At 45.0% G+C, this 9,541-nt stretch overlaps 1 protein-coding gene across 1 annotated transcript; it reads right to left on the bottom strand.

Annotated features, from left to right (window-relative positions):
* Positions 1-1,210: 1,210 nt before the first annotated feature.
* On the bottom strand, positions 1,211-8,673 carry LOC144170168 (uncharacterized). Its single transcript, XM_077699779.1, has 5 exons — positions 8,480-8,673; positions 8,239-8,352; positions 5,396-5,614; positions 2,997-3,169; positions 1,211-1,338 (listed from the first exon to the last, which is right to left on the bottom strand). The coding sequence occupies exons 2-5, from the start codon at positions 8,248-8,250 to the stop codon at positions 1,335-1,337; spliced, it is 408 nt and encodes a 135-aa protein (XP_077555905.1). The 5' UTR covers positions 8,251-8,352; positions 8,480-8,673; the 3' UTR covers positions 1,211-1,334.
* Positions 8,674-9,541: the final 868 nt, after the last annotated feature.

The following is a 9,541-nucleotide window of genomic DNA, read 5'->3' on the forward strand; positions in this document are numbered from 1 at the left end:
CGCAAATTAGGCTGAGCTTATAAGCTTGCAGAACGAGCTCTTTGTGCTTAAATTTAGGGCACATTCTTTTTAAAGCAATACGAATGGTGGGACAAACAGTGGAAGTTACGAAAGCACAGTAAACATAGAAGTACTGATGCGTACCGCTGTTGGTACTGCGCGCACTATGCTTGGTTTACCTGCACAGCACTGCGGGATTTGGGGTTGTCTCAGACTACACTGGCCGATTTACGCAAGCAACGGTGTCTTACGTGACCATATTTGTCGAGCGAGCACAATGTTTCACGAGACCATTATTTTGTCCCAGAACAAAAACAAGCCAGGTTTTAATACGGCTTGCCCCGGTATGTTGGCGCCGTCTAGGTTCAACGTAAACAAACGCGCGAACGCCGCCGTAGGGTACCTCTTTGCCAGCGCCTCCGTACAGGGTGGAGACACCCTTTGAATGGTCCCGTGCCGCCGCAATTAGGACGACGTGCTCAACGCGTTGTTCTTTTCGTTTCCCACGAGACCCAGCAAGGCGAAACAGATACGATGATTCAAACTTCGACAGTAAACCGCGTTGCGCCGATAATTTTAGCGCGGTTTTGATACGATGACTTGCTTCGGCGGCGAGCGAGTGACCCAAAATGGCGGCGCCAGCGTATACGTGTCTCCACCCTGTACGGCGGACGCGTGAATAAAGGTACCCTAGGCTGCAGAGCGGTAGGTTCCTGTGATGTCATTTGGGACCACGAAAACACATGATTTAGCGGGAAAATCAAAATTTTAACTTAAATTGATTAATGTCTCAGTGAATAAAGCATCGTTTGACAAGTGCTGGAGGCACTATAAAACACGAAATATTTCGAATAAAACAAACTTGTATTTTGTCTTCATGGCTCCTTTAAGAGCACGACAAATATGGAGGTACTAGTCCGAAGACACGGAGGTACTAGCTAATGAATTCTCGAATAAAGCAGTGAGACAAACATGTTTTTGGGTAACTACTCCCGTTATTTCGAACCCCACATCAGAAATAGCTTTTTACGAGCACAGAGCAATACAAGGCCGCGAGCAGTGGCAAGCTGTGCCTGCGGAAGGGTGTATCCAGTGAGGGATAACAAACTATTGAATTCGTATAACATTGGTCTCAATAATGAGGGTTTCGATCTATCATGGTTAATCTACCTCCTCGACACATACACCCACCATTTGAGATTCTGTTGCGTAGTTTGTAAGTATTTATTTACACATTTCCCACAATACATATTTTCAGTAAGTGCTTGTCACTGTAGGGCTGATCTTAAGCCCTGAGCTGGTCTTCGTTGAAGTCCAATGGTTGCATCCAGATATTACCTGTAGAGAAAAAAAAATCATTCCTTAGGCTTCACTTGCGGTTGTTAAAAGCACTTGGCCTAGTACAGATTGCGTTAGTGCGATCTGCTGCTCCATCTGATTCGTGTAACCTGCATGGCCTTGATGTAGGACGCATAACATTTTCTCATGAAAATTTTATGCGTCACCACCATAACTATAATTTTACCGAATTAAATTGGCACTCGAGAGTGAGATGCAAACTAAAAAAAAAATAAACAAACGATATCCCCATCGATGGTATACACAGCCAACTGCAAACATCTTGCAAATTCCTAAAAGTAACGTCTGTTGCCAACCGTTTCATGATTCGCTTTCTCGGAACGGACACAGCCTGATCAGCTCTGCCCCGAAAATACTAACATAAAATAAAGCCACAGAAAAAAATAACGAGAGACATTTACTGCGTTATGCGACAATGAAACACGAAACCCGTCGGGCACGCTGTGCCGATTGGCTTTGGGAAACAGGTGAGGAGGCCTACAGATGTGAGAAAACCAGCTGATAGACGGCCTATTTTCACCTTCAGAAGGACATTCCAATAGTGGTTACTTATGCCATCTGTATTCTTAATTTTAGGTCTGACCACGAATACAAGGACGGAATACATCAGTCCTTGTGTTAAAACCATGACGCAAACCATTAACACAAAACGAATTACGGGAAGTGTCACAGCTTTTCTAATCAGTAACGCCGCTCGCAACGTACCAACTTCCCCATACCACCATGACACACACACACACAAATAAATAAAACAGTTCAAGCGGTCTCTCCGGAGGCTGCTCAAGGAATGACAAGCATATATTGGCTCCGTCGCGTAAACAGTACACTTGCCGTGAGAAACAATTCAACTTTATAGTTTTAATTGGTAAATCACCTAGGTATGCTAAGAAGCAGTGTACGTCCCCGACGACCACTTCCGTGCACAGTACGTCTATTTCAAGTTGCGACGAAATGTCTTTGATGTAGTTAGCTCAATAACATTTTACTTGATTACGAAAAACTAGTGACTTCATATTTTATAATAGTCGCAGTACAACGATGTACAGAACTATTCTCCGCAGCCGTTTGCGCAGCTACCTCTATCTCTTTAGCTGCGAAAGTTACAGGAGAATTTCAGGCACGCTGATTTCAGGCACGCTGACTTTTTCGGTAGCATTGAGCAAGCATTCGGAAATGGATGGTTCTCAAACTCAGAGACTGTTTTCAATTCAGCGGGCTCTCCTCTTTTAGACACATTTGGCTCAATAATAATTCTGTACTCCCTTTCGTTAAATCAATTCAAGGAACTAATCCAAGATACTGTTCACTTTTATTATTCAACAATGTTATACCTCAATAATGTGAACGTTTCGTTTGAGCCTCATAGATGTTAGCGCATGAGAGCGGTCGCACTGATGCTGCTAGCCGGGCAATTTCGAGAGCCGGTATGAACCCATTAATCGAAAACACTGTTGGAGATGTCTTTTAGTGATGCTACGCGGTTTCCATGAGCAGAAATCTGCATAAAAGCGCAATTAAACCATATAAAAGTCTATGAAAGTAATAGACATGCACTAAACGCTAATTATACGTCGAAAGAATCGAGAACTCCCAGTTTAAACAAGAAGTCAGACAAGAAGAAAAGAAGCAGTACGAACCACCAGCCGCCGTGTCCTCCCATGCCACCGTAACCTTTACCGAAGCTACCGTAGCTGCCAGAGAATCCACCCCCAAAGCCATGAGAGTATCCACTGCCGAGACCGAGGCTGCTTCCATGTCCACCAGAGTGACCACCTCCAACGAGCGCACCACCTTGCGAAACCTTCTTAACCTGAAAAAACAAAAAACAAAAAACAAAAAGAAAAACGTCTTGAAAATTCTCAAACCCATTCTGCCCTCTGAAGGCGGGTGACCAGCGGAGCTGTGTAGCCCCTGAGGGCGCACACGTATTCGTTTGTCATACAGAGCCGTGGCACAACAGCGCACAGTAAATGGGTAACCACACCCAGCAACAGCGACGAGCGAAGCACAAAGCTTAACTCAATGGTCCCAGCAAACAGGATCGTGTGGGCGACAGCGACAGGCGAAAAAATTTATACACAGGCCGCCGGGGTGACGACAGCGGCAGGCGACGGGCGGGCAGTTGTCGTCGTGCGCTTTTTGCCAGCCAGAAGCAGCACACAAGCGAGCGGCAGCGAAGAGCGACGACGATGGAGGGCATTGGCGGCAGTGTATAATTTTTTTCGCTTCTCGCTGTTGCCCCCACTATCTGTTTGTTGTACCCACTGAGTTACGTTTTTCGCGTCGCTTGTCGCCGTCGCTGCAATGTAGTTGCCCCTTGAGGAATCCGAGCAAGTCTCCCACAGTGTATACGTTGCCACGTAAGCCTTTTCAGGAGAGGCAAGCAGCAGCCCAGCGCGTTCACGCTTCGCGATATCTCGAAGATTACCAATCACCATCAAATCGGCTATGAATCACATCCTGTATCATACCGCACAACTGAATCCGAAAGGTATGTCCTGATGGTCCGTGTGAAATATAGCATTCACCGCCTTCTCCGCTTCACGGCACCCGCTTTCCGGTCGAGCAAGCAAACTCTCGAGCACGACCCTCGATGCTACTCGCTGCCCGCCGCAGTCGCCATTACGTTCGCGGAGTTTGTCTTCATAAGCGGCCTGCTCTTCGTCCGAGGCAGCTGAATTTACGATCGCACCGACTTCCGAACGCTATGCAGTTGGGGCGGTTTCCTAGTTTCCTCTTGCTACGCCCGGTGTCAGCGCAAACCTCACTTGTTTGTTCCGCACTTTAACAGAAAGCGGCGTTATGTAGCATTGGGTGGTTTCTTATGCGAGGTGTCAGCACATACTTTAATGGTTGGATTCGCCGCCTCATAGCGGGCGCTCGGGAGTTTTCTGACCCGGACACGAATAATCTATGAAAACTTAGCTATGTATATCTCCGCTGTAACACGTTACGGGATGATCTTATGCAGATTGCTCTGGGTGCGCAAGTAAGGTGTCCTTTGCTTTATTTTGGCCACTAAGCGGACCCGAATAAACCTTACTTGTTATCTTTACGTCTGCGCATGAGACTGCTTTCACTGGGCGCCCACCGTCCTTTACCCCTATCGGCGCGGCCACTGTCCTTCCCTCACGCCGTTGCTGGTCGCCGAGGCCATGCTCGAAGGTGCGGCCAGTCGTGTACGAGATCTCTGCCCCCCCTCCCCCCTACTTCTGCGCGGGAAGGCGAGTGCTGTAGTCACGCGTCCTGCGTCTTTTCCGCTGCACTATTGCTGGCTTTCTCTAGGCTCGGCGCCAACGTTTTCCTACAGTTAGTCCTTCCGCGTTGATTAGCTTTCGCGGAGGCTTCAAAGCTTCAAACGCCCTCCCCCATTTCTTGTGGTCTATCGCGTGCGCACTAATTTGTAACGCCACACACCGCATGTTTCTGGCTCATAGCGCGAAATATGCAAATTTGCATTTCAGCGCGTCGAATTTTGAATAGGATTTGAGCTGCTCATTGTGACAAACTACAGTTTAATGCACTTCGTCCGGGGTATTTGAAGTGAGCATTAAACACCCTGTAGGCCAGGAGTCAGCAAGCTGCGGCCCTCGGGTAAGTATTATGTTGCCCACGTCACGATGACTGAACACTCTCCCCCCTCCCCCCCCCCCCTCTACTAGTCACTTCCAATCTGAATACTGGCGTGACAGTTTGGCCCTGCACAAAGAAACATCGGACAGGGACAAAGAAAGATCGCTTCCAGTTGGCATTATCCCTCATCCTCACACTAAGCCAGATAACATATTCCGTTCCTTTCATTGCACAGGTCTAAAAAGGGAGATCAAACTTCAAACTTCAACTGAAAAACGGAAGGTTTTTGTGAGGCTCGAACTGTGGATCACCATAACCTGAACTCCCTGAACTCCTTTTGTGTATTTGCGAAGCACTGTACCGGAACAAGTTAGCTATTTTGAACTGCTGCTTTCCTCTAAGCCCAATAATGATTAATCCATCAACTTTGCTCCATGGACGGGAAGAAGCAAGAGGACGGTACCTGGTGAAGCGTCTTAACGACGTACGTGGGCCCTTGCACAACCTGCGGATGGCTCGAGCCCGCACTTATGGCTGATGCCGCGCTCCCATGCCCGAAACCTCCGCCGCCAGAACCACCACTGTGGACACCTTTGACGACTATAACGCTGTGGCCGCCCCCGCCAAATCCGCCACAGCACACCGTGGTCAGTAGGCCGCAGATTACAGCCACTGCGATAACCTGCAAGAGAGAGACCAAACATAGCCTCAAATTATATATATATATACACATATATATATATATATATATATATATATATATATATATATATATATATATATATATATATATATATATATATATAGTCTGGAATCAAAAACTCACACAGAGCGCGAAAAAATAAGGTTAGTAGAGACAGAGACACACGAGAAAGACATTGAAAATAAAAATAAAAGTTTACTGACGTTTCAGGGAGAGGACTCCCTGAAACGTCAGTAAACTTTTATTTTTATTTTCAATGTCTTTCTCGTGTGTCTCTGTCTCTACTAACCTTATATATATATATATATATATATATATATATATATATATATATATATATATATATATATATATATATATATCAAAAACTCACACAGAGAGCGAAAAAATAAGGTTAGTAGGGACAGAGACACACGAGAAGGACATTAGAAATAAAAATAAAAGTTTACTGACGTTTCAGGGAGAGGACTCCCTTTCATAGTACTCTGAAGAAAGGGAGTCCTCTCCCTGAACCGTCAGTAAACTTTTATTTTTATTTTTAATGTCCTTCTCGTGTGTCTCTGTCCCTACTAACCTTATATATATATATATATATATATATATATATATATATATATATATATATATATATATATATCGGAAAAATGAAACTTTCCATTGGTCCAGGAGAACTAATAACAAGTGATTACAGTTCGCTGCACGTTTAAAAGCCCAAACAAAGGCTTACCAACGTTTTTGGCTGAAGGGCCAGCCTTCATAGGAGTAACAAGGATTGATCATCAGAGCACGCTTTTAAATGTACGAGGGGAGAGAAGATGCGCTACAATTCACACTGTGTAAGAGGAACTACACGTAATTAATCGCAAAACAAGCGCTCCTACTCAGATGGACATTTACACTTTTTTTTTGTTTTACTGCCGGACCGCGTTTTTTACTTTTACAGCCACGCAGGCTTCTTCGGTCATTAGGAACGCTTAAAAGATAAAAAAACACAGTGATATATAGTCAGCAGCGTTCGATTGTGCGTATCACGCGAAATTTCAGCTTTTCAAAACGTGCAGTGCACCAACTACAGTTTATAAAATAAAAAAAAAACACATCACTCTCCCCACTTCCTGGTTCTTCATCCGTCTAATCGTGGCCGAATTCAACCTGTTAGGCGCTTATTTACCTGTGTTCGCTTCGCTCACGAGGTTAGTTAACCACTGTCTAGTATAACCATCACTATTTACCAAATTCCTCTGGTTTCAAATTTTTTCAAAATTTTCTGCCACCTATGCATGCGTCATCACTGTTGGCATGCATAATCTTGAGGGAGGCCGTCTCTGTGTCTTGTGGTTAACTAGTCCGTCACGATAAGAAGTAAGTTACTAAGCGTCGTCAACATCGTGATGCATGTAAGAACATCGTTGCTGAATTTTCAACAAGAGAGTGGTCTAGACAAGCCCTTACAAATTTTGGTGGGCTTTTACTTGCGTGCGCGGGCATGCCTCATACCATTATTATCCCGGCGGACCATACCTAGGCCAGTAAGCCGCATGTGTGGACCTCCTGGGTATTTTTGCAGGGGGTGTGAACAATGAACAATTTGGTAGAAGAGCTTCAAATAAGGGCCAACCATACAGAGCACTGCGTTCTGGGTGGCTTCTTTCCATGTCAGACGTGAATCCTCATCCACCTTAAGAAGGCACACCAGACGCAGGGCTGTGCCACTTGTGCCCTTTTTCTGTGTTCTTACCTAAATCGGTGTACTCTGCTTTCCTCCTTCAGCTCGCTACAATGCTGAGGGTCGTTATTAAGAATCAATCTGGGGGATCAAAGGTGACTTATCCGGGCGTTGCAGCTTTTCAACCCAGTCTAGTATTAAAAGCATGCTGAAATTTCCTGAGCGCAAGGGGTGCTCAAGAAATATGTTGTGGGGTGCAGAAACGTTGGAATGATCGGTCACTCATTACGTTTGCGTTGTATTGCTAACTTGTTTTTTTTTTCTCAACTGCCACCAATGTGCCTCGTACACGTCAGACTACTCAAACGATTATGTGGACGTGCCCAAATTACTTTAATTAAGAAAATTGTTTTCTGTTGTGGTTGTAGCTTATTTTGCTCAGCTATGAATAACTACATGCACAAACTAGAACCGGTGTGCTGTGCACATTTCAAATGTTCTAGCCACTTGCAATAGCTGACACCGTACGATTAATAACTTACCTGTAAAACCACTGAGAAGTTTGTTTTTGAGCACTAACATTAGCAGAGGGTGAAGTACTGCTCAGTCAGCACCTAGTCGCCCGCTACGCATTTCAGTACTCTCCAGATTAACAAAAAAAAATAATTTGCGGCTGATCAGGCGGCACTTGGAAAATGTGTAGTGCGTAGCTCCAGGTTTAGCTCTATTTAACAGTCGAAGCGTTGAGCACTATTTACGAAAAAAAGGAAAGTAAAAGTTGATACCTCTGACCTAGACCGGTAACTGAAGGCGGCTCAAAATAGAAAAAAAAAATCACTGAAACCCCTGCTACCGGCTACAAAATCGAATTTATGGCATATTTTTCGCTTTTCATCCATGCACCCGCGTTTTGCGGTACAATCACACAATCGCTCACCAGGGAGTTCATGATGCTCGAGATGGGCTTGAAAGGAGCGTCGGGGTCTGGGTGCTTCTTAGCAGGAGCGTGATACGAGACATCCTCGAGGTCTCCTCTTTATATAGGTCCCACCTTAGACCAGAAAACGAAAAAAAGAGCACATATTTGGGCTTTCCTGCCCCTTCCCACTCCCTCTTAGCAATGTGGGGCAGAAAACCTTCCTGACAGGCAAAAAGCACTAAAACACTGAGTTATTCACCTTCAACTTCGTGTAACCCGCGTGGCGCTGCCATGTTCCCTTCCTGACACTGCTGCCCGATGCTACTTGTTAATCAGAAAGTGAAATGGTTCTGCTTCGGTGAGCTCTAACTCAGCTCTTTTCCGCGCCCCTGGAATGTTTTGACGCCGTTTCCACTGTGAGACTCTAAAAGGAAAGCAGTGGCTCACTCCCAAAGTACCTCATGCTGAAGTGTATCAGCATTAAAAAAACGTCTGCCCACACAAAACGAAAATATTCCAACATAGTGACATCCTGTGTTTTCCTTTCACATAACTCGCCCTCTTGTGCACCTGTGTCATTTTCCGTTCTGTCACACTATCCTTTACTTTTAGTTTCCTGTAGCTGTGGCGCTGGAACCCAAGCAGGGCAGGTTTAACACAAAAAAAGGTGGGCTTTTCCATGTGGTTAAGCTTCCACATGAAGAATACGAATGTTGTCAAAACATAGTTTAAATTTACAATCCCATACAATGTGCTCATTATCTAGCTGTCGACTTCAGTCTAGCTGTATGAACTGAGTCTACGGCCGATGCTGAAACGTAATAAAAAATTTCATTCCAGCACAATTATTTAATGTCACCGCGAAGTGTGCTGCTAGAGAGACCAGGTAGTTTTTTTTCTTTGTGGGGCGTTACCGTTTGTTAAGATTGCCTGTCCAGGAGAAACTGAATGTGACTAGCCCATAGAGCAAGTTTATTAAGCCTCGTGGTGCCTCAAGTAGGAGCGATTTATGTAAGCAGATATGTTTTTCAGGGCTTCTAAATGTTTTAGGCAAACCTTGCTAAGTGGAACTAAAGAAAGCTTTGTGTCGGTAGCTAATATACGTCGATCTCTTTGATGTACCTTATGAGTACGTAAGTTCTGTTGGGCTCGGCCTGTGTGGAGATCATTTACGCTGCCCTTGCAAACCGCGTTATCAGATCTAAATAATATCAAATAAATGCCCTCACTATGTGTACATTCCGTTCAACTACTGAAGTCTAGACACGGTTGGCTGGTGAAATACGCGATCACTGCTACAGCAGTGTTTTACCAGGCACAC

This window comes from Haemaphysalis longicornis, unplaced genomic scaffold (assembly GCF_048455015.1).
Source record: "Haemaphysalis longicornis isolate Haplotype H1 unplaced genomic scaffold, Haemaphysalis longicornis Haplotype H1 scaffold_1, whole genome shotgun sequence".
Classification (NCBI taxonomy): Eukaryota; Metazoa; Arthropoda; class Arachnida; order Ixodida; family Ixodidae; genus Haemaphysalis; species Haemaphysalis longicornis.